This window comes from Bombina bombina, chromosome 2, assembly GCF_027579735.1.
Source record: "Bombina bombina isolate aBomBom1 chromosome 2, aBomBom1.pri, whole genome shotgun sequence".
In the NCBI taxonomy this organism is placed as follows: domain Eukaryota; kingdom Metazoa; phylum Chordata; class Amphibia; order Anura; family Bombinatoridae; genus Bombina; species Bombina bombina.
The window spans coordinates 1,274,948,565-1,274,974,060 of record NC_069500.1 but is presented as its reverse complement, the minus strand read 5'-3'; the positions used below and the strand labels follow the sequence as shown (position 1 = coordinate 1,274,974,060).

Sequence of the window (25,496 nt, the reverse complement as noted above, 5' to 3'; positions counted from 1 at the left end):
CAGCTATATTAAATCTATAACCCCCTAAAGTGAGCCCCTAACACCGCCGCCATCTACCTTACCTACCCCCTAAAGTGAGCCCCTACCCCGCCGCTATTTTAAAATTATTAACCCTAATCTAATCCCCCTACCCCGCCGCCATCTATATTAAATTATTTAACCCCTAAAATACTAAACTATCCCTACCACTAAACCTAAGTCTAACCCTACAAATAGCCCTGAAAAGGGCTTTTTGCGTGGCATTGCCCCAAAGTAACAGCTCTTTTGCCAGCCCTTAAAAGGGCTTTTGGCGGGGCTTTGTCACAAAGTAAACTGCTCTTTTGCCTACAATCTACATCCCCTACACCGCGGCCACCTATAATAAATGTATTAACCCCTAATCTAATCCCCCTACACAGCCGCCAGCTATATTAACTATATTAACCCTAATTATATTAGGGTTAATATAGTTAATATCGTTATTATATTATATATATATTAAGTATAATAACCCTATCTAACTCTAACATCCCTAACTAAACTCTTATTAAAATAAATCTAATATTAATATTATTAATTAAAATATTCCTATTTAAATCTAAATACTTACCTATAAAATAAACCCTAAGATAGCTACAATGTAATTAATAATTACATTATAGCTATGCTAGGGTTTATATTTATTTTACAGGTGAATTGTTAATTATTTTAACTAGGTATAATAGCTATTAAATAGTTATGAACTATTTAATAGCTACCTAGTTAAAATAATTACCCAATTACCTGTAAAATAAATCCTAACCTAAGTTACAAATACACCTACACTATCAATAAATTAAATAAACTACAAATATCTATCTAAAAATACAATTAAATAAACTAAACTAAATTACAAAAAAAACCCACTAAATTACAAAAAATAAAAAAAAGATTACAAGATTTTTAAGCTAATTACACCTATTCTAAGCCCCCTAATAAAATAATAAAGCCCCCAAAAATAAAAAAAAATCCCTACCCTATTCTAAATTAAAACAAGTTCAAAGCTCTTTTACCTTACCAGCCCTTGATTTGCTTGAAGACGTCGCCTATGGAAGAAGACTCTCTGCCGCTTGCTTCAAGACATTGCCCGGATGGAAGAAGACTTCACTGCCGCTTGCTGGAACACATCGCCTGGATCGGTTCGGCCCGGCTGGGTGAATACAAGGTAGGGAGATCTTCAGGGGGGGGGTAGTGTTAGGTTTATTTAAGGGGGGTTTGGGTTAGATTAGGGGTATGTGGGTGGTGGGTTGTAATGTTGGGGGGTGGTATTGTGTTTTTTTTTTTGCAGGCAAAAGAGCAATTTTCTTTGGGGCATGCCCCCACAAAAGGCCCTTTTAAGGGCTGGTAAGGTAAAAGAGCTTTGAACTTGTTTTAATTTAGAATAGGGTAGGGAATTTTTTTATTTTGGGGGGCTTTATTATTTTATTAGGGGGCTTAGAATAGGTGTAATTAGCTTAAAAATCTTGTAATCTTTTTTTAATTTTTTGTAATTTAGTGTTTGTTTTTTTAGTGTTTGTTTCTTTTTGTAATTTAGTTTAGTTTATTTAATTGTATTTTTAGATAGATAGATAGATAGATATTTGTAGTTTATTTAATTTATTGATAGTGTAGGTGTATTTGTAACTAATTGGGTAATTATTTTAACTAGGTAGCTATTAAATAGTTCATAACTATTTAATAGCTATTATACCTAGTTAAAATAATTAACAATTTACCTGTAAAATAAATATAAACCCTAACATAGCTATAATGTAATTATTAATTACATTGTAGCTATCTTAGGGTTTATTTTATAGGTAAGTATTTAGATTTAAATAGGAATATTTTAGTTTATAATATGAATTAGATTTATTTAATAAGAATTTAGTTAGGGGTGTTAGGGTTAGATAGAGTTAATATAGTTTATATAAATACTATAGTAACTATATTAACTATATTAACCCTAATATAATTAGGGTTAATATAGTTAATATATATAATGTAATAACTATATTAACTATAATATACTTAGGGTTAATATAGATAATATAGCTGGTGGCGGGGTAGGTAGATTAAATTAGGGGTTAATAATTTTAATATAGATGGCGGCGGTGTAAGGGGTTCACATTAGGGGATAGATCAGTTAGATGGTGGCGGTTTTAGGGGTTCACATTAGGGGATAGATCGGTTAGATGGTGGCGGTTTTAGGGGCTCACAGTAGGGGGTAAGTTTATGTAGATGGCGGCGGTTTAGGGGTTAAATACTTTATTAGGGATTACGGCGGGGGATCGCGGTTGACAGGGAGATAGACATTGCGCATGCGTTAGGTGTTAGGTTTATTTTAGCAGATCGCGGTTGACAGGGAGATAGACATTGCGCATGCGTTAGGTGTTAGGTTTATTTTAGAAGATCGCGGTTGACAGGGAGATAGACATTGCGCATGCGTTAGGTGTTAGGTTTATTTTAGCAGCCAGTTTAGGGAGTTACGGGGCTCCAATAGTCAGCGTAAGGCTTCTTACGGCTGCTTTCTCCATTTTCGCCACGTAAGTCCTTACGCTGTATATTGGATACCAAATTGCGTGGGTTTGGTATACCTGCCTATGGCCCAAAAAACTACGGTCGACGGCAGAAATATACGCGCGTAACTTCTAGGTTACGCCGTATATAGGATACCAAACCCGCGCAAATATTGGCGTCGCCGACTTTTGCGGGCGACGATTTTTATCGGATCGACCCCCTGATGCGGTCAGCTAGCTCTCAGCATTGCTGCTCTGAAGCTGACTTTAGCTATGAGTTTGCAGGGCTTATCTGTAAACAATAGTAATTAGTGATAGTAATCCAAAGTCTTTTTGTAACTCCCAAAGTCACATTTATTTTGTGAGACAGAAAACAATAAATACTAATAGAGATACACAAATGAAAGCACTAAACACCCATCACTACCTCCCACTCCTCTACAGGGTGAGGGTAAAAAGAGGTTTTAGATTTAGGGTATAGAGGGGTATTAAAGGGACAGTAAAGTCATAATTAGACATTCATGCTTCAGAAAGAGCATACAATTTTAAACAACTTTCCAATTTACTTCTATTGATTAATTTGATTTCTTCTCTTGTTTTCATTGCCTGAAAGGTTTATCTAGGTAAGCTTGGGAGCAGCAAAGAACCTAGGTTCTAGATGCTAATTGGTGGCTTCATATATATACCGATTGTCATTGGCTCACCCATGTGTTTAGTTAGAAACCAGTAGTGCATTGCTGCTCCCTCAACAAACGATACAAAGATAATTAAACAAATTTGATAAATTGTAAAGTTGTTTAAAATTGTATGTTCTACCTAAATCATGAAAGAAAATGTTTGGGTTTCATGTCCCTTTAATGATTAAATGTTAATTGTAAACAATCAACCATAGCCTTGAGATAAACAGAGTATATCTGACAGCTGCATGGTCACATAGACAAGAGGAGGGCTGGCACTAAGCCAGTGTTTTACTTGCATGGTCAGCATTTTTACGGTTCAGTCAGTATAGATAATACAGAATTAGAATTCAAATAATGCTCTGAAAGCTTTTGTAATCGTGGGGGGAATCAGTTAGGTCATTTGAATTAAATAGATACTGATTTAATATTACGTAACTATGTAAATTGATTTTTATGATTCAGATAGAAGATACAAGTTAAAAGCATTTACAGTTTACTTCTGCTATAAAATTGACTTTGTTTTCTTGGTAAACTTTGTTGAAGAGCATAACTAGGTAGGCTCAGGGAGCATGCACGTGTCTACATACAGTAATTGCTTGATTAGTGCTGGATTCATATATATCTCTCCCTAACTGGCCACAACACTCCCCCTACTGAGCGCTAAAAAACTCAAGTTAAATCAATAGCGCTTCTATTCTTGCTCTCGTATTACAAGTTGAAAGTAAAATGTTAGCAATGAGTGAGAGACTCAAGCGTGGTAACATCTGGTGGTGTGACTGAGCTAACTCACTTTCCCTATAGACTTCTATCGGGTGCGCTACAAAAGCCTCTTCTGGCTTCTGCTCGCACGCTAACCAGAAGGTGCACTGGACAACTGCTCTAAGGCGAAAGGTGCGTTAAGAATACTTTAAATACCATTGTTTTTCACTTAGAAGAACATTTTATGTTAAATACATATGTTTTATATATATACAGTGTCTCACAAAAGTGAGTACACTGAAGAAGTTACACTTTGCTACAATGTAAAGTAGTGAGTGTACAGCCTGTATAACAGTCTAAATTTGCTGTCTCCTCAAAATAACTCAACACACAGCCATTAATGTCTAAACCGTTGGCAACAAAAGTGAGTACACCCCTAAGTGGAAATGTCCAAATTGGGCTCAATTAGCCATTTTCCCTCCCCTGTGTCATGTGACTCGTTCCACTTAGAACAGGCCTCGCCATGGTCGACCAAAGAAGTTGAGTGCACGTGCTCAGCATCATATCCGGAGGTTGTCTTTGGGAAATAGACGTATGAGTGCTGCCAGCACTGCTGCAGAGGTTGAAGGGGTGGGGGGGTCAGCCTGTCAGTGCTCAGACCATACGCCTCACACTGCATCAAATTGGTCTGCATGGCTGTCATCCCAGAAGGAATCCTGTGTGTGTGTGTATTCTTGCACATACATATGTAAACACCTATTATAAATAGCGCTTCACGTGTAACCTAGGCCTTAATGGGCAAATGACAACATGAAAGGGCTGGATTTAAAGGGACGGTGTACCCTCAGTTTTTCTCCTCTCTAATTTGTTCCCAATTATCCATTTTACCTGCTGGAGTGTATTAAAGGGACAGTTTACTCCAGAATTTTTATTGTTTAAAGACATAGATAATCCCTTTATTACCCATTCCCCAGTTTGCATAACTAACACAGTTATATTAATACACATTTTACTCCTGTGATTACCTTGTATCTAAGCCTTTGCAGACTGCCCCCTTATTTTTGTACTTTTGAAAGACATGCATTTTAGCCAATCAGTGCTGACTCCTAGGTAACTTCATGTGCGTGAGCACAATGTTGTTTAAATGGCACACCTGAACTAAAGCCCTCTACATGTGAAAAACTGTCAAAATGCCCAAAGATAAGAGGCTGCCTTTAAGGGCTTAGAAATTTGCATATGAGCCTACCTAGGTTTAGCTTTCAAGAAAGAATACCAAGAGAACAAAGAAAATTTGATGATAAAAGTCAATTGGAAAGTTGTTAAAAATTGAATCATTTAATTTTGACTAGTTCTTGGTAAACTTTGTTGAAGAGCATAACTAGGTAGGCTCAGGGAGCATGCACGTGTCTACATACAGTAATTGCTTGATTAGTGCTGGATTCATATATATCTCTCCCTAACTGGCCACAACACTCCCCCTACTGAGCGCTAAAAAACTCAAGTTAAATCAATAGCGCTTCTATTCTTGCTCTCGTATTACAAGTTGAAAGTAAAATGTTAGCAATGAGTGAGAGACTCAAGCGTGGTAACATCTGGTGGTGTGACTGAGCTAACTCACTTTCCCTATAGACTTCTATCGGGTGCGCTACAAAAGCCTCTTCTGGCTTCTGCTCGCACGCTAACCAGAAGGTGCACTGGACAACTGCTCTAAGGCGAAAGGTGCGTTAAGAATACTTTAAATACCATTGTTTTTCACTTAGAAGAACATTTTATGTTAAATACATATGTTTTATATATATACAGTGTCTCACAAAAGTGAGTACACTGAAGAAGTTACACTTTGCTACAATGTAAAGTAGTGAGTGTACAGCCTGTATAACAGTCTAAATTTGCTGTCTCCTCAAAATAACTCAACACACAGCCATTAATGTCTAAACCGTTGGCAACAAAAGTGAGTACACCCCTAAGTGGAAATGTCCAAATTGGGCTCAATTAGCCATTTTCCCTCCCCTGTGTCATGTGACTCGTTCCACTTAGAACAGGCCTCGCCATGGTCGACCAAAGAAGTTGAGTGCACGTGCTCAGCATCATATCCGGAGGTTGTCTTTGGGAAATAGACGTATGAGTGCTGCCAGCACTGCTGCAGAGGTTGAAGGGGTGGGGGGGTCAGCCTGTCAGTGCTCAGACCATACGCCTCACACTGCATCAAATTGGTCTGCATGGCTGTCATCCCAGAAGGAATCCTGTGTGTGTGTGTATTCTTGCACATACATATGTAAACACCTATTATAAATAGCGCTTCACGTGTAACCTAGGCCTTAATGGGCAAATGACAACATGAAAGGGCTGGATTTAAAGGGACGGTGTACCCTCAGTTTTTCTCCTCTCTAATTTGTTCCCAATTATCCATTTTACCTGCTGGAGTGTATTAAAGGGACAGTTTACTCCAGAATTTTTATTGTTTAAAGACATAGATAATCCCTTTATTACCCATTCCCCAGTTTGCATAACTAACACAGTTATATTAATACACATTTTACTCCTGTGATTACCTTGTATCTAAGCCTTTGCAGACTGCCCCCTTATTTTTGTACTTTTGAAAGACATGCATTTTAGCCAATCAGTGCTGACTCCTAGGTAACTTCATGTGCGTGAGCACAATGTTGTTTAAATGGCACACCTGAACTAAAGCCCTCTACATGTGAAAAACTGTCAAAATGCCCAAAGATAAGAGGCTGCCTTTAAGGGCTTAGAAATTTGCATATGAGCCTACCTAGGTTTAGCTTTCAAGAAAGAATACCAAGAGAACAAAGAAAATTTGATGATAAAAGTCAATTGGAAAGTTGTTAAAAATTGAATCATTTAATTTTGACTAGACTGTCCCTTTAAATTGCTTACAAATACCTTTATTTTGGCATTTGAAATAACTGATGTTGCCAGTGGTATCCCTACCTATATTGAACGTTTCTATTTTTAGGTATTGGCTCTAAAAAGGTTATGTAAACATGGCTTACAGACAGATAACATAAAGAAGCACTTGTTTGAACAGAAAGTGATAAAATAAGATCTTATTTCCCTACTATTTCAACCCATTGTAATGGGTTGTGGCTTCAAATATCAAAAACAGCTATTTCATATGCAAAATTAAACCCAAAGAAGCAATTGTTCATACATTTTATACTCTGCAGCTGTTATAACAAGTGATTGGAAACACATTAAGGGAAAAACCATTTTGTTTACCCTTTGTTCACATAATTCCCTATTACTCCTATTATCAATATTTATTCATTTTCTTGCTATTTTTTTTTTTATTTTTTTTTTAAAGCAGTAATGTAAGGTTAGGAGCCAGCCCATTTTTGGTTCAGGACCTGGGTAAAGCTTGCTGATTGGTGGCAACATTTAGCAACCAATGAGCATGCGCTACCCAGGTGCTGAACTGAAAATGGGCCGACTCTTAAGATTACTTTTCAGCTTTTTCAAATAAAGATAGCAAGAGAATGAATAAATATTGATAATAGGAGTCAAATAGAAAGTTTATTAAAATTGCCTGCTTTATCTGAATCACAAAAGAAAAAATTTGGGTTTAGTATCCCTTTAAATAAGCTGAGCTAGAGAGAACCAAAAACAAGAGGCTAATATGAAAAACTAGTCCACAAGTAGCTCATCAACAAGGCAACGGCCAGCAAGCTGAAGACCCGCTGGTATGCTTTTTAACAAATTAGACCAGGAGAATGAAGCAAATTAGATTATATAAGTTAATTGTATAGGTGTTTAAAATTGAATGCTTTATTTGAATAATGAAAGTTTAATTTTCACTGTACTATCCCTTTAAGGAGAAGGCAGAAATATTTAGCCTTCTTATAGTTCTACGTATATACATCAATTTTCAAAATGTAAAAGCCAAAACTTCCTATGCAATGTTCCTTTTTGATATCCCAAGCTAAATATTTATTAAAGCTAATCATGTTTTCCTAACATCATGATTTTTTTGTTTTTTAGGAACTGTTTCCATCATGTATTACACTATTCACTTGGCAGTTATTTTATTTATTTCCACATTATGTAAAGCTGAAGAAGTGAAAAATAGTGAGACAGAACCATGGAAAGATATACAAGACAAAATCAGTGACCTGTGGATACATTTTCTTAACGGAAAGCCATCTCTGAGAGATGAGGAAGGAAATGTATATGCCGGATGTGATTTAAAGCCTAACTCTAACCTGGGAAATGAAGATTTAAACATAACTGGGCAAATCTTATTCAAACAGGCCTATAACAAAGGAAAGTTAGAAGGAATCTTCTTAATCAATGGATTTCCTATTGAGACCAATCAGACATTTAGAGCAATTCACATCCACGCTTTTGGTGACCTCAGTAACAGCTGTGACTCTGTTGGTGCACACTACAATCCTATTGATGTAAATCACCCAAATCATCCAGGAGATGTGGGCAATTTCTGTACTAGGGATGGAAAGATCCAAAGACGCATAACAAATCTTGATGCCACAGTCTTTGGCCCACACTCTGTAATTGGAAGATCAGTTGTGGTCCACCAAAAAGAAGATGACCTTGGTCTGGGTGGCAATCAGGCTAGCCTGGAAAATGGAAATGCAGGAAAACGTCTTGCTTGTTGTGTCATTGGGTATAGTACTAAAGCTATCTGGGAAAAAAGTATAAAATATTTTGTAAGCATGAGAAGAAGTTTGAGAAGAGCAAATGCCAAATCTGCAGCACAAAAGTCAAAAATACCAACCAAAGTTTAGTGTATGCTGCACTTGATGGTTGGAAAATATTTCAGTATATTTTTTGGTTTATATTTTAGCTTTTGCTATTATTATTTAGGAGTTATGAGCTCTAATTGCACATGTCTGCTCATATAACAGATTATTTAGTTTCTTTGTATTTGCAATAAAATAAAACTGACTTAAAATGAATTTGGTGATCTTTAGAGGAGCTGTGACAATATACAGAGCATATATGCAAATTTGGCAAACATAGAGCAAGTTGTAATCACAAATGGGTGAACAGAAATATATTTGAACACATTACAGACAAAGTGGTATACACAAGATATGTCAATCTCAACTTTCTGTATATGAACATAACACAGCATGGGAGATAAATGTTACACAACCAAAAGTAATAATTGCCTATGTTATACTAATCTCCCATATTGCTAATTTATAAATTAGTATAGGTCACATTTAGACCAAAGCTGAACTATACTCCAGGGCTTTCCATTATCATTAAAAGCAATGGTCAGCTAATCTATTTAAACTAGTAACCAGAGGATTTTGCAAGATCTGTAAACCTTTGCACATAATATAAGAACTTTTGGATAAAGAAGCAGGAACATATCTATTTAATCACCATCCTAGTAAGAAAACAGCCAACCAGATAGAAGCACAATGGGGTTAAAACATTTATATAGAACTTCATGGGCCAGAAGAAGTGATGTTATTGACTTCAACATCTCCTTCTAACCAAGTGTTCTAGCACTGCCAGTAGGCCTCCATACTGTCCCTTGCCAGATACCTAATGTAATGAACCTTTCCTTTCCCAGGCCAAGGAGGGGAATCAGCTCCATTCTGCAAGAATTTAACATAGTAACGTGTGAGAGGTTTAATTAAAGATACCTGCTGTTTTCCACCACTTCTCACAATTAGTACTGATTCTAGGTGCTGACTGCAAGAAGCCTCATGGTCTAAGAAAGCTTTGTAAGTGAAAGAATTCAAACTAACCACACTAGAGGTTATGTTTCCCACAGATTGTTGGGTTTAGCTATGCAGTCAATGCAGTATAAAATTACAAATCTTCAACTTGCAGCAGACTGAGGGCTGCCCAGAAATCTTAATGCATATTAGTCATACATTTAAGGAGTCCCACTAGATCTTTGATGGGGAAAGGGTGTGGGGTCACCAAATTAGCCTACCAACTTCTCAGATTATTTAAAACTATCTGATTCTCCATTTTTAGGTCAGCTCCCCAATAGTTTGGGAATCAGGGTAAATCCTCAAGGCATAGAAGGGAAGAGAGGCTTGCTCTACTCTCCTTCATCTTGGCATCTCCCCTAGGAGACCTAGACATACATCAAATATTATAGCATATAATAATGCCAACAATTAACAAATATAATAATATAACCTAAATACTTAAATCAATACAATCATAGAATGAACATGGTACATAAATGGTCAGCAGTTATATGTCAACAAACCTAGGAACAGCTATATGAGTTATCATGTAGTCACTTAATTAAAGGGACTGATCAGTTTAAAAATTGACCACATTGGGGTCAATTTATTAAGGTGCGGATGGACATGATACGCTGTAACGTATCATGTCCACCGCACATCAATAAATGCTGACAGCATACGCTGTTGGCATTTATCATTGCACAAATTCCTAAATCTGGAATTCCAAAATCCAGAATAATTCCAAAATCCAAACTTTTTTTTTATTAAAATTTTTTTTTTTTTTAATTTCTTTAAAAATAAAATTATTAATTACCATTATTCACCATTATTCACACTAGTCACAATGGTCTATGCTTGCATATTTGGTTTGTTTATTTTGTGTTATAAACTGCAAATGCTAGTCTATATGTTTTTTCAGGCTACAGTACAGTACACCATCTTTCTGATGGTGCTATGTATACAAAATTATTACAATGATATAAAACTGCCTTTAGGTTGTATGTATTATGTAAATATTGCCTAAATGATATACAATATTGTTGTTCACACTTGGTCCTCTCCAAGCTGTCTGATTTTATAGTTGCAAATATACAGATATTCAGAAATCCAAACTATTCTGAAATCCAAAACTTTTCCGGTCCCAAGCAGTTTGTATAAAGGGTTTTGTACCTATACTAATAAATATAACCAGGGAGCTAAACTCAACTCCCTTAATGTTATCAAAATGTTCTGAACATAGAGCCTGAATAGCAACAATAATCTATCTGCAGGTATTAAATCTAGTCATCGCTTCTTAAATGTACTACCATTGGGCCCTATCAATTGCCTTTTTGAAGTCCAAGTAGAGGGCAAGCATGTGAAAAAAATGTGTGTTGTATTGTATTTTCCGACCATTGCCATCCTGGGCTGAAACCATCTGATCCATATGGAGGATCTTCTAGAAAGTCTAGTGGCCGCCAAATTATACAAATTAATGTCTATATTCAATAGTGAAAGAGGGCAATAACTACCAAACTTTTAGTCTTTCCCAAGTTGGGGAATCACAAAGGTTGTAGCCTCTATGAATTCCTTAGAGAATCTTCATGATGACATTGAATTGATTGAATGCCCTAAGTTAAAGGGGTACCAGCTGTGGGTCTAGCTTTTTATAGAAAGTCCCTGTAGATCCATCTGGTTTAATAGCTTTCACACGTTTATCCTCCAATATTTGGTTGATTAGATCTTCTTCAGCTGTACTGGGATCATAAGAAGATGGAGACTGTTGAGGTGTTAATATCAGCTACACTAGCCTCCCGGTCTACTTCTAATCTTTTATATTATATAGTTAGTTATATAAATGTGCAAATGCATCTCCAATATCATCAGGATGTTTACTGGGAGACCGTTAACATTCAAACAGGAGCAAAAACTGTTTGCTTTCAACTTGTAATATGAGCGCTACCTTATGTGCGCAAAAAGCTTACTTCTAGTGGAGTTAGCGCTTGACGGGAGCATTAAATAATGCTCCACTTGTAATCTGGCCCTTAGTCCACATATACAAATCACATATCTACCATTCTGGTCTCTTTCAACATAAAAAGGGTCATAGACCTGCCTATTGCTAATTAATAGATATGCATTCAGATGATTCAGATGCTTTTGAATGTGGAAGAAGACAGCCACTCACAGCATTCAGCTCCTTATGGAGCCGGATTTATTCTTGTGAAAGTGCACACTAAGATCTGTGCAAGTATATACTGAGTTACTCTGAGAGTAACTCAGTAAGTTAGCTTGTTCCACCACAAAATCCTCCTGTTATTGCTCCAAAGCTTAAGTTCACTCTCCAATAGCGGCAATGTCATGCCAGATCCTTTTATTGCCTTAGTAATGTATATTCTGGACTGCATACAGAAATTGAGGCTGATTGTTACACCTATTTCCACCTTAATCGCTGGGTTACAATGTGCTGTACCTATACTGTGTGTGGGTATTGTTCTTAATGCCCTGTCTCTCCACCTGCCGCTGAGGTATCCCATTATCAGCAAGGAAAGCAAATAGCCAGGCATGACAAAGAACCTTGAGATTCCCATTGAGAAACTTTGGATAATTGTAATGGAGTTAGCAAACCGTTTTGCCTAAATGACTCTAAAATAAGGTTAAAGATTATCCTTTCTATAAGTAAGATGCATGGAGGGTCTGTAAGCAGTGCAGAGATTGCAGTCCTAATGGGATACAGGTGTCTGATGTTTGTTTAAACTACTTAAGCCAGCAGCCTTGCTGGTAAGAAAAATTTCTTTAACTGTTTGACACTGTTAAGTATTATACGTGTTAGTTTATGTTAAAGTTTCTAAATATTGTCTTTATTTGTCTCTGAGTGAAAGAGTACTGTTTTGTGGGAATTGACAAATAAAAGTATTTTACTTAAAACTCTGTCCTGTCCTTTGTAAATAAACCCTGCAGTGGAACACTATCACAGTCATTAATAAGAAAATTAAGAGAAAATACCAAATTTCTGAAACTTCTGGAGGGTGTTGTTAACGATAGCACAACATCATCCACATAGAAGGAAACTGTATATTATTTTGGGCCAAGTACAAAATTTTCAGATTTTGTCTAATGCGACATGCCAGGACCTCAATACTCAAAATTAAAAGGACAAGAGTGGACATCCCTGCCTTGTTCCATTCGCAATAGTAAAACTATCAGAACTAATCCTGTTTACTCTAACTTTAGCCAAAGGCAATGATAAAGACAGATGATACATTGTAGCATTCCATTTACCCTATCTTCCATATAAAGGCAACTAGAAAGGACCAATCCAGGCGATCCAACGTCTTCTAAGCATCTGTGGAGAGAAGAACTGTCCCTATTCCCATATGATTTGCATAACTCATCAACTGAAGAGCGTGGATTGCATTATCTTGCTCCTCTCTGTCTGGCATAAAGCCACCTTGGTCAAATAATAATTTGGGGTAGGATGGTGTTAAGTCTTGATGATAGAATTTTTGCATACATTTTGACGTCGGTATTAAGTAGAGCGATTAGGCGGTAGATCCCTGGGTTATCATTAATAGGACAGCAATATGAGCCTCTAAGAAGGAGATTGGGAATGAGCTGTCCATTATCATCAATGAATTTGAAAAGATTTAAAAGATGAGATGCTAACAAGTCTCTAAACTGTTTTCCTGAGGGCAGGCTGTAAATAACGTTTAAAACCTCTTGGAGGGTGATAGGTTATCAAGAGCCTCTGATGCCTCCCTAGGCAGCTCGGGTATATTTGTCTCTTGAAGATAATTGCAGGGTGCTTGGTCATGTTCTGCCCCCACAGACCCCAAGATATTGTATAATCACTTGTAAAAAATATGTTAAAGCATTTGAAATATGCTTATTTTCGTAAACTGACTCTCCCTCAAAGTTCGTGGGTTTGAAGATGTCGTTTTGGTACTGCTTGCAGGGCAAAGCTCTTGCGAGCAATGGCCATACTCTATATCCTCCATTAAATATTTTCTTTAAAAAAAAGAGCTTTCCTATGTGCCTCTCTCTGCAAGTGTGAATTTAATGCCTTACTTGCTGTATTTATTTGCCTTGAATATGATATAAATTATTTCATTGTATGCCAAAATGGCAAATAAGTCATAATGAGGACTTTAAATATAGATTTTTAAAAACCCTTAATTTTAGTATTGTGTAATGGTGAAACATATAATTCTAAGGAGTTAAAATATTAGCAATAGTTTACACTTACAAGTATGGTTATTAATGATACTGACAGTAACCATTAGGAGAAGCACTTAAACTTAGCCGTAATTGTTACCTTGCATATTAAACCCATGTTTTTAGCGCTGCAGAATCTGTTGGCGCTCAACAAATAACTGATAATAATAATAATAAGACTGGTTTACCAGTGAGGTGGAAGGGTTTAAGTGCTCTTGGAGTTTTGGAAATCTTTGACTCCTCCTAGTGGAGGAGTAATGCCTTATGAACAGTCACTAAAGGAGAAAAGAAGGAGCTTGACATAAATTGGCTACAGATATTTCTTAAGCTCTAACAACTGACAAGAGAGTTCAAACCCTTGAAAAGATTCTGGCAGTGAAGCCAGACCAAATGGATAGCTACAAACTAAGGCCTAGATTTAGAGTTCGGCGGTAAAAGGGCTGTTAACGCTCCGCGGGCTTTTTTCTGGCCGCACCATAAATTTAACTCTGGTATCGAGAGTTCAAACAAATGCTGCGTTAGGCTCCAAAAAAGGAGCGTAGGGCATTTTTACCGCAAATGCAACTCTCGATACCAGAGTTGCTTACGGACGCGGCCGGCCTCAAAAACGTGCTCGTGCACGATTCTCCCATAGGAAACAATGGGACTGTTTGAGCTGAAAAAAAACCTAACACCTGCAAAAAAGCAGCGTTCAGCTCCTAACGCAGCCCCATTGTTTCCTATGGGGAAACACTTCCTACGTCTGCACCTAACACTCTAACATGTACCCCGAGTCTAAACACCCCTAACCTTACACTTATTAACCCCTAATCTGCCGCCCCCGCTATCGCTGACCCCTGCATTACAGTTTTAACCCCTAATCTTCCGCTCCGTAAACCGCCGCAACCTACGTTATCCCTATGTACCCCTAATCTGCTGCCCTAACATCGCCGACCCCTATGTTATATTTATTAACCCCTAATCTGCCCCCCACAACGTCGCCGACACCTACCTACACTTATTAACCCCTAATCTGCCGAGCGGACCTGAGCGCTACTATAATAAAGTTATTAACCCCTAATCCGTCTCACTAACCCTATCATAAATAGTATTAACCCATAATCTGCCCTCCCTAACATCGCCGACACCTACCTTCAATTATTAACCCCTAATCTTCCGATCGGAGCTCACCGCTATTCTAATAAATGTATTAACCCCTAAAGCTAAGTCTAACCCTAACACTAACACCCCCCTAACTTAAATATAATTTACATCTAACGAAATAAATTAACTCTTATTAAATAAATTAATCCTATTTAAAGCTAAATACTTACCTGTAAAATAAACCCTAATATAGCTACAATATAAATTATAATTATATTTTAGCTATTTTAGGATTAATATTTATTTTACAGGCAACTTGGTATTTATTTTAACTAGGTACAATAGCTATTAAATAGTTAAGAACTATTTAATAGTTACCTAGTTAAAATAATTACAAAATTACCTGTAAAATAAATCCTAACCTAAGATATAATTAAACCTAACACTACCCTATCAATAAAATAATTAAATAAACTACCTACAATTACCTACAATTAACCTAACACTACACTATCAATAAATAAATTAAATACAATTGCTACAAATAAATACAATTAAATAAACTAGCTAAAGTACAAAAAATAAAAAAGAACTAAGTTACAGAAAATAAAAAAATATTTACAAACATAAGAAAAATATTACAACAATTTTAAACTAATTACACCTACTCTAAGCCCCCTAATAAAATAACAAAGCCCCCCAAAATAAAAAATTCCCTACCCTATTCTAAATTTAAAAAGTTACAAGCTCTTTTACCTTACCAGCCCTGAACAGGGCCCTTTGCGGGGCATGCCCCAAGAAGTTCAGCTCTTTTGCCTGTAAAAGAAAACATACAATACCCCCCCCCAACATTACAACCCACCACCCACATACCCCTAATCCAACCCAAACCACCCTTAAATAAACCTAACACTAATCCCCTGATGATCTTCCTACCTTGTCTTCACCATACCAGGTTCACCGATCCGTCCTGGCTCCGATATCTTCATCCAACCCAAGCGGGGGCTAGACATCCACTGAAGAAGTCCAGAAGAGGCTCCAAAGTCTTCATCCTATCCGGCAAGAAGAGGACATCCGGACCGGCAAACATCTTCTCCAAGCCGCATCTTCTATCTTCTTCCATCCGGTGCGGAGCGGGTCCATCTTGAAGCAGGCGACGCGGATCCATCCTCTTCTTCCGATGTCTCCCGACGAATGACGGTTCCTTTAAGGGACGTCATCCAAGATGGCGTCCCTCGAATTCCGATTGGCTGATAGGATTCTATCAGCCAATCGGAATTAAGGTAGGAATTTTCTGATTGGCTGATGGAATCAGCCAATCAGAATCTAGTTCAATCCGATTGGCCGATCCAATCAGCCAATCAGATTGAGCTCGCATTCTATTGGCTGATCGGAACAGCCAATAGAATGCGAGCTCAATCTGATTGGCTGATTGGATCAGCCAATCGGATTGAACTTGATTCTGATTGGCTGATTCCATCAGCCAATCAGAAAATTCCTACCTTAATTCCGATTGGCTGATAGAATCCTATCAGCCAATCGGAATTCGAGGGACGCCATCTTGGATGACGTCCCTTAAAGGAACCGTCATTCGTCGGGAGACATCGGAAGAAGAGGATGGATCCGCGTCGCCTGCTTCAAGATGGACCCGCTCCGCACCGGATGGAAGAAGATAGAAGATGCGGCTTGGAGAAGATGTTTGCCGGTCCGGATGTCCTCTTCTTGCCGGATAGGATGAAGACTTTGGAGCCTCTTCTGGACTTCTTCAGTGGATGTCTAGCCCCCGCTTGGGTTGGATGAAGATATCGGAGCCAGGACGGATCGGTGAACCTGGTATGGTGAAGACAAGGTAGGAAGATCATCAGGGGATTAGTGTTAGGTTTATTTAAGGGTGGTTTGGGTTAGATTAGGGGTATGTGGGTGGTGGGTTGTAATGTTGGGGGGGGGGTATTGTATGTTTTCTTTTACAGGCAAAAGAGCTGAACTTCTTGGGGCATGCCCCGCAAAGGGCCCTGTTCAGGGCTGGTAAGGTAAAAGAGCTTGTAACTTTTTAAATTTAGAATAGGGTAGGGAATTTTTTATTTTGGGGGGCTTTGTTATTTTATTAGGGGGCTTAGAGTAGGTGTAATTAGTTTAAAAATTAGTTTAAAATTGTTGTAATATTTTTCTTATGTTTGTAAATATTTTTTTATTTTCTGTAACTTAGTTCTTTTTTATTTTTTGTACTTTAGCTAGTTTATTTAATTGTATTTATTTGTAGCAATTGTATTTAATTTATTTATTGATAGTGTAGTGTTAGGTTAATTGTAGGTAATTGTAGGTAGTTTATTTAATTATTTTATTGATAGGGTAGTGTTAGGTTTAATTATATCTTAGGTTAGGATTTATTTTACAGGTAATTTTGTAATTATTTTAACTAGGTAACTATTAAATAGTTCTTAACTATTTAATAGCTATTGTACCTAGTTAAAATAAATACCAAGTTGCCTGTAAAATAAATATTAATCCTAAAATAGCTAAAATATAATTATAATTTATATTGTAGCTATATTAGGGTTTATTTTACAGGTAAGTATTTAGCTTTAAATAGGATTAATTTATTTAATAAGAGTTAATTTATTTCGTTAGATGTAAATTATATTTAAGTTAGGGGGGTGTTAGTGTTAGGGTTAGACTTAGCTTTAGGGGTTAATACATTTATTAGAATAGCGGTGAGCTCCGATCGGAAGATTAGGGGTTAATAATTGAAGGTAGGTGTCGGCGATGTTAGGGAGGGCAGATTAGGGGTTAATACTATTTATGATAGGGTTAGTGAGACGGATTAGGGGTTAATAACTTTATTATAGTAGCGCTCAGGTCCGCTCGGCAGATTAGGGGTTAATAAGTGTAGGCAGGTGTCGGCGACGTTGAGGGGGGCAGATTAGGGGTTAATAAATATAATATAGGGGTCGGCGGTGTTAGGGGTAGCAGATTAGGGGTACATAGGGATAACGTAGGTGGCGGCGCTTTGCGGTCGGAAGATTAGGGGTTAATTATTTTAAGTAGCTGGCGGCGATGTTGTGGGGGGCAGATTAGGGGTTGATAAATGTAATATAGGGGTCGGCGGGGTTAGGGGCAGCAGATTAGGGGTACATAAGTATAACGTAGGTGGCGGTCGGCAGATTAGGGGTTAAAATTTTTAATCGAGTGGCGGCGATGTGGGGGGACCTCGGTTTAGGGGTACATAGGTAGTTTATGGGTGTTAGTGTACTTTAGGGTACAGTAGTTAAGAGCTTTATAAACCGGCGTTAGCCAGAAAGCTCTTAACTCCTGCTATTTTCAGGCGGCTGGAATCTTGTCGTTAGAGCTCTAACGCTCACTGCAGAAACGACTCTAAATACCGGCGTTAGAAAGATCCCATTGAAAAGATAGGCTACGCAAATGGCGTAGGGGGATCTGCGGTATGGAAAAGTCGCGGCTGCAAAGTGAGCGTTAGACCCTTTAATCACTGACTCCAAATACCAGCGGGCGGCCAAAACCAGCGTTAGGAGCCTCTAACGCTGGTTTTGACGGCTACCGCCGAACTCTAAATCTAGGCCTAATAATGCTTGACCAAGAAGGCCAAATGAATGAACGAAGAATGTTCAGTATGAAGCAGTGGAGGCTTCTCTATAGGAGCACTTGAGCACGTGAACCCCCTGACCCCTGGAACCCCCTGAGCCCTGATGAAAAAAAAAAAAGAGTGAGAAATAAAAATAAATAAATACATTTTTAAAACTTTATTGCTGATAAAATAAAAAAATGTTGCAGGCTCCACTGCAGTTTTGAGTAAAAAACATTAAAACTGCAGTTTTTAATTCTTAAAGCTGAAAGTGGAAAGGGCTGATTTGCCTATACTTCTATCTATCGCACATTCTGTGCAGTGCAATAGATAGAAGTATAGGCAATAGCTCTTTCCACTTTCAGCCTGCATTGACTGCGGCGCCACCTACTGGCCAGCCCATAGCCTTCCTAATCGCACAGCTCTTAGTGTGCGAGTGAGAGCCAGCCAGCTGTCACGTGACACTCGCACACTAAGAACTGTGTGTGTGGGAGGAGCCAGAGGAGCATCTCAGGCAGCAGCTGCAGCAGGCAGAAGATAGCAGCCAGCATGTGCAGGAGTGGACTTGCTGCCAGTGCAAGGGGGCCCTGAATCAGAGCAGCTAAGTAAGTGAAAACTCAAGCTAGCACAAAATAAAATTAAAAATTGTGCTTTTTATTATAAAAAAAAAATCTAAATGTGCTGTTTATTTTTATTGTTTAAATTGTGCTTTTTTATGGAGGGGCAACAGCATGCAGAATCTGACTGAGTTAGGGAGTAAGTAAGATTGCCTGGTACTTTAGTCATTAAGGGCGGGAAATAGGGCTACTGCCTGAACCATGCTGCTTAGGTAGACAGTCACTGAGGGGACGTTCTGCAGGAGAGTGGGTTATCTTGCAAATAAACAGCCTGCAATACACAGCACAGCACTAGCAGAAGAGATCTGATTTGAAAACACACAGTGAGTGAGGGATTCTGACAGAGATACAGCTTCAGTGCTGTTAAGGAGCTCATTGCAGACACAGACACAGCTCATTAGCATATTTTGTCTGCCGGGGGTGGGAGTGTGTGCAGTCAACATGTTTGCACTGTCCATCCATTGTCATGCCTCATTGCTCTCTGGACTCCCAACCGCTGCTGCTGGGAAAAAGGCACAAACACAAGCTTTTAAAATGCTCGGCATAGCTTTCACATGAGCAGTCAGCAGTGATGTCATCAGGAGATCCCAGCCATGCCACATGTGTATGACCAGCCCAACAACAGATCTTAATATGAAGGTATACAGCTTCAATTATGGGGTTTAGCAGCTGCTAGGGGGTTCCAAATCTACACAATTGCTTTTAAAATGAAGAAAAACTACTAAGTATTATAAAATGGCGTATGTGTGTGTGTGTATATATATATATATATATATATATATATATATATATATATATATATATATATATATAAAGTGTGTGTCTGCCCTCATTTTTTATTATGATCTAGTGTAAACTAGTTTTTTAACATGTATGTAATTTTACCTTTAAATATATATATTTTTTATTTTATTTACAATGGTCTAGCTAATAAGTGTATATAAGTGTATAAGTGAACTTGTAAATAAGTGCATATTGTTTAAATAAGCAGTGTCATGCATGTATAGGTTTATTCTTCTAGCTTATTATATGTATGCTTCCCCCCGCCCCCATATGTTTTAATTAAAGTAGAGATCCAAGAAAAATTTTATTGTGGGAAAATTAATTTATTACTTTGAAACAGAAACAGCCTATGAACTTCCAGCCACTTTACCTTTTTCTGAGCAACCCCCATAGCCTAGTTTTGAGCTGCTCCTTTACACTGCTGCCACCCCACCTATCTCTCTTAGTGAATATAGCCTCTTATTGGAATGTTTGTTTTTTTGCTTGCATTTGCCTTTAAAGGGACATTAAACCCAATTTTTCTCTTTCATGATTCAGATAGAGAATACCATTTTAAACAACTTTCTAATTTACTTCTATTATCTAATTTGCTTCATTCTCTTGATATTCTTTCCTGAAAAGCATATCTAGATAGGCTCAGTAGCTTCAGATTGGTGGCTGCACATAGATGCCTCCTGTAATTGGCTCGCCCATGTGCATTGCTATTTCTTTAACAAAGGATATCTAAAGAATGAAGCAAATTAGATAATAGAAGTAAATTGGAATGTTGTTTAAAATTGTATTATCTGTCTGAATTATGAAAGAAAACTTTTGGGTTTAATGTCCCTTTAAGGTAACTGACAGAGTGTGTGTATGTATGTATATATACACACACACATTAAAATGGACGGAACCATATGAGGGGCGGGGCTAGTGCTCCCCCATCTTCAAAAGTCACCAGCCGCCACTGGTATGAAGAGTGATATGCAGTAAGCATCCTAAAAGTCTATTGCTGTCACAAACTGATCATGGTGTCACGAGCCTGCTTCCTCTGCTCCGCTTGACTCTGACGCCTCCACTCATCTGGCCTTTGCCATGGCCAGGTGGGGTTGTTATGAGGAAGTGACGTCATTGCTGCACACCGTGAGTGCTGCTCTAATTGTCAGTGTGCGCACCTTTGCACACTCCTTGGCGCTAGCCTGCACCTATTTAAAGCACCTACCTTCATTGCATAGTTGCCCAATAATAAGTTTTCCTCTGTGTACTCTTGGGTTCTTTATTTGCTTAAAGGGACACTCAAGTCAAAATAAACGTTTATGATTCAAATAGACAATGTAGATTTAAGACACTTTTCAATTTATTTCCATTATTATTATTGGACTGCCTGCCTGCTTCTGATCCCTGCTTGGCTCTGTGACCTACCCCTTGTTAACCCTTGTTGCTCAGAGAGTATTGTCTGTCTGTTTGCTGTTCCTGTCCTACCTCATTCCTTTTATCTGATAAGCTTAGTATTGGAATTTTTCCTTATATTTCAACTTGATGCTGGGATAAGAAGACTACTGTATCAATACAAGCAAGGTCAGAGTACAGCACCTTTCTGTGTGAGTGCATGCTGAAGCCAGGACACTGCAAAATCCTCCAATATAGAAAACAACAATGTCCAGCAGCACCTCTCGGGTTAAAATTACCTTTTTTTCACAAGGTGGTCACCAACAAACAAAGCAACTTTTCGGAAAATTCAATCCTTAATCATGCTGAAACATGATTAAGGATTGAATTTTCTGAAACATTGCTTTGTTTGTTGGTGACCACCTTGTGAAATAAAGGTCATTTTAACCTGAGAGGTGCTGCTGGACATTATTGTTTTCTATAAGACTACTGGCCAGGATTGGTCTGGTAAGGAAATATCCCACAAACATTACACATGGAGGAACAAAAAAGGAGAACAGACTGATAGTTTCCATCCTAAAAGAAAGAAAACTCAGTAGTATGTCCAAGATTTGCAAATCTAGGAGACTGAACATTCCTCCTTCTTACAACAATGCACAGACTGAAATAGAAAATACTCTCCCTTGTTCTGAACTAGAATCAGAATAAATACTCTTGTGTCGTTGACCTTGAGCGTAAGCCTAACCTGTACCGCTGAGAAATTATGTCTAGTACCCAGGGTTCCCGAACAGACTGATACCAGGCCTACCGAAAAGGCTGAGCTTGCCACCTGCTAGCAAGGAATCAAGATTTGCATTGCACGTAGACTTGTAGCTTAACTTTAACTATTCCAACTGGAATGACATTCCAGGTAACATCAAAGGAATCTGGATTCAGAAAATATTACATTTCTGATTCCATCATAGGCAAAAAGAGTGGAACCTGTTGCCAGATTTAATTATATCCTGGGTAAATACCTTCAGCCACTCGTGACCAAGAAAATGGTAAACTCCAGACCAGGACAAGACAAGTCCTTCCCCTTAATGCAACTTTAGAAGTCTCGACTGGAACACTATGTCAACAGCCCTCAACCTCAACCACAGAGCAAAGGTAGCGATAGCTCCCCAAAGTTCCAAGTCTAGACCTTGGAAAAAGAAACAGTCTAAGAATTTTTTACAATAGTAAGAAATAGCCAAAATCACCTGCATCACCTCTAAAAAAGGAATCTAAACAGAACAGTAGGTAAATTGCCTCTAGTAAGAAAACTAGAGAAAATATTTTTACGGCACTCTACTTAAAGGTGGTCTTGATGCCAGGACCTTGGAGAAGGTGTACAAAAACAAGACCTTTAAAACAAAGAGAAAAAAAACAGTATAATTTCCCTAAACAATCTCCACTGTTAAGGGCAATAACCCAGGCAATTGGAGCTGCAACCTAGACTGTAGAAAGCTAAGTTAAAGGGACAGTCAAGCCAAAAAAAAACTTTCATGATTTAAATAGGGAATGTAATTTTAAACAACTTTCCAATTTATAATTATCACCAATTTTGCTTTGTTCCTTGGTATTCTTAGTTGAAAACTAAACCTAGGAGGTTCATATGCTAGACATTGAAGACTGCCTCTAATCTGAATGCATTTTGACCACTAGAGGGCATTAGTTCATGTGTTTCATATAGATAACATTGAGCTCATGCACGTGAAGTTACCCTGGAGTGAACACTGATTGGCTAAGATACAAGGTAATCACAGAGGTAAAAAGTATATTTCTATAACAATGTTGGTTGTGCAAAACTGGGAAATGGGTAATAAAGGGATTATCTTTCTTTTTAAACAACAAAAATTTGGTGTTGACTGTCCCTTTAAGAACTTGTATACAACAATATGCAGTGGCACTAGCACCATTACAGTAACTCCTACCAATCACAACAAAACTATCGATAGTTGGAATAGCTTTACTGAACTTTCGGATAGATTAAGAGTTTTGCATTAAAGTGAAAAAGCAGCGTTATCAGGTCCACCGCACACTTTTTTGGCCTGAACGCAAAGCAACTTACCTAAATTTCGTAAAGGCTTTTTTCAATGGGACTTGCATAGCGCCGGTATTACAAGCTTGTCCTGGGAGGCCAAAAAGTGAGCGGTACACACTATCCTGCCAAGATTCCTAATGCATTTTAAAGTCAGTAGTTATGTGTTTTACACTACAAAGCTGTAGCATAAAACTAAAGTGCTAAAAAGTACACTAACACCCATAAACTACCTATTAACCCCTAAACCGAGGCCCTCCCACATCACAAACACTATAATAAAATTCAAAACCAGTGACCGCACCAACTTCTAGCTACAATGTAATTTGCTCATGCACGGGATAGAGTCTGGTCCCTAACTCAATAATAATACAACATATATAACTCATGATGTAGGAAAGTATCAAAGTTCATCCACTCTGATTCACACATACCCCAACCACCATACAAATCCACTCCATACAAATAAAAAATACTTAAAGAAATATTAACTGATGCACAATAATTAACTAAGGCAAATGTTGTAGCACATTATAAATTCATATATAATCTCATATATAATCAAAACACCCCCAAGGCGTCCCCAGGGGGTGATGACCAGCACCACCTGCGTCAAAAAAGAAAAAGAAAAAATCAAACAAAAAAATAAGTCTCTCAGCCTTTGCAAAGATAGAGGTGTTCTCTTATTTACAAAACATGCAGTTAAGAATAATCCAATCTTCTTAAAGTCAATGAATGCCGATAATCGGAATTAAGGTTGAAAAATCCATCAGCCAATAGGATTGAAGTTCAATCCTATTGGCTGATCCAATCAGCCAATATGATTGAGCTCACATTCTATTGGCTGTTCCAATCATCCAATAGAATGCGAGCTCAATCCTATTGGCTGATTGCATCAGCCAATAGGATTTTTTCAACCTTAATTCCGATTGGCTGATAGAATTCTATTAGCCAATCGGAATCTAAGGGACGCCATCTTGGATGATGTCACTTAAAGGTACCTTCATTCGTCCGGGAGTCGTCGTTGGAAGAGGATGCTCCGCGCCGGATGTCTTGAAGATGGACCCGCTCCGCGTCGGAAGGATGAAGATAGAAGATGCCGTCTGATGAAGACTTCTGCCCGTCTGGAGGACCACTTCTGCCGGATTCATTGAGGACATCTTGCCGCTTGGATAAAGACTTCTCCTGGTAAGTGGATCTTCGGGGGTTAGTGTTAGGATTTTTTAAGGGTGTATTGGGTGGGTTTTATTTTTAGGTTAGGGCTTTGGACCGCAATAGAGCTAAATGCCCTTTAAAGGACAATGCCCGTCCAAATGCCCTTTACAGCGCAATGGGGAGCTTAGTTTTTTTTCGTTAGAGTTTTATTTGAGGGGTTGGTTGTGTGGGTGGTGGGTTTTACTGTTGGCGAGGTTGTGTGTATTTTTTTTTACAGGTAAAATTGCTGATTTCTTGGGGGCAATGCCCGCAAAAGGCCCTTTTAAGGGCTATTGGTAGTTTAGTTTAGGCTAGGGTTTTTGTTATTTTGGGTGGGCTTTTTTTATTTTGATAGGGCTATTAGATTAGGTGTAATTAGTTTAAAGATCTTGTAATTTGTTTTTTATTTTCTGTAATTTAGTGTTTGTTTTATTTTGTAAGTTAGCTAATTATATTTGATTTATTTAATTGTATTTCATTTAGGTAATTTAATTAATTGTAGTGTAGTGTTAGGTGTTAGTGTAACTTAGGTTAGGTTTTATTTTACAGGTAAATTTGTATTTATTTTAGCTAGGTAGTTAGTAAATAGTTAATAACTATTTAGTAACTATTCTACCTAGATAAAATAAATACAAACTTGCCTATAAATTAAAAATAAACCCTAAGCTAGCGACAATGTAACTATTAGTTATATTGTAGCTAGCTTATGGTTTATTTTATAGGTAAGTATTTAGTTTTAAATAGGAATAATTTAGTTAATGATAATAATTTTATTTAGATTTATTTAAATTATATTTAAGTTAGGGGAGGTTAGGGTTAGACTTAGGTTTAGGGGTTAATAAATTTAGAATAGTGGCGGCGACATTGAGGGCAGCAGATTAGGGGTTAATAAAAGTAGGTAGGTTGTGGCGACATTGGGGGGAGGGAGATTAGGGGTTAATAAATATAATGTAGGTGGCGGCGATGTCCGGAGCGGCATATTAGGGGTTAATAAATATAATGTAGGTGTCGGCGATGTCAGGGACGG

General features: G+C 37.8%; 1 protein-coding gene across 1 annotated transcript in view; it reads left to right on the top strand.

Moving 5' to 3' along the window:
- Positions 1 to 12,495, top strand: part of SOD3 (superoxide dismutase 3) — a 31,728-nt gene extending 19,233 nt beyond the window's left edge. The window contains exon 2 of the mRNA XM_053704091.1: positions 7,892 to 12,495. Within this exon, the coding sequence (XP_053560066.1) occupies positions 7,906 to 8,655 (750 nt within the window). The 5' untranslated portion in view covers positions 7,892 to 7,905 and the 3' untranslated portion in view covers positions 8,656 to 12,495. The remainder of the gene's footprint in view (positions 1 to 7,891) is intronic.
- Positions 12,496 to 25,496: the final 13,001 nt, after the last annotated feature.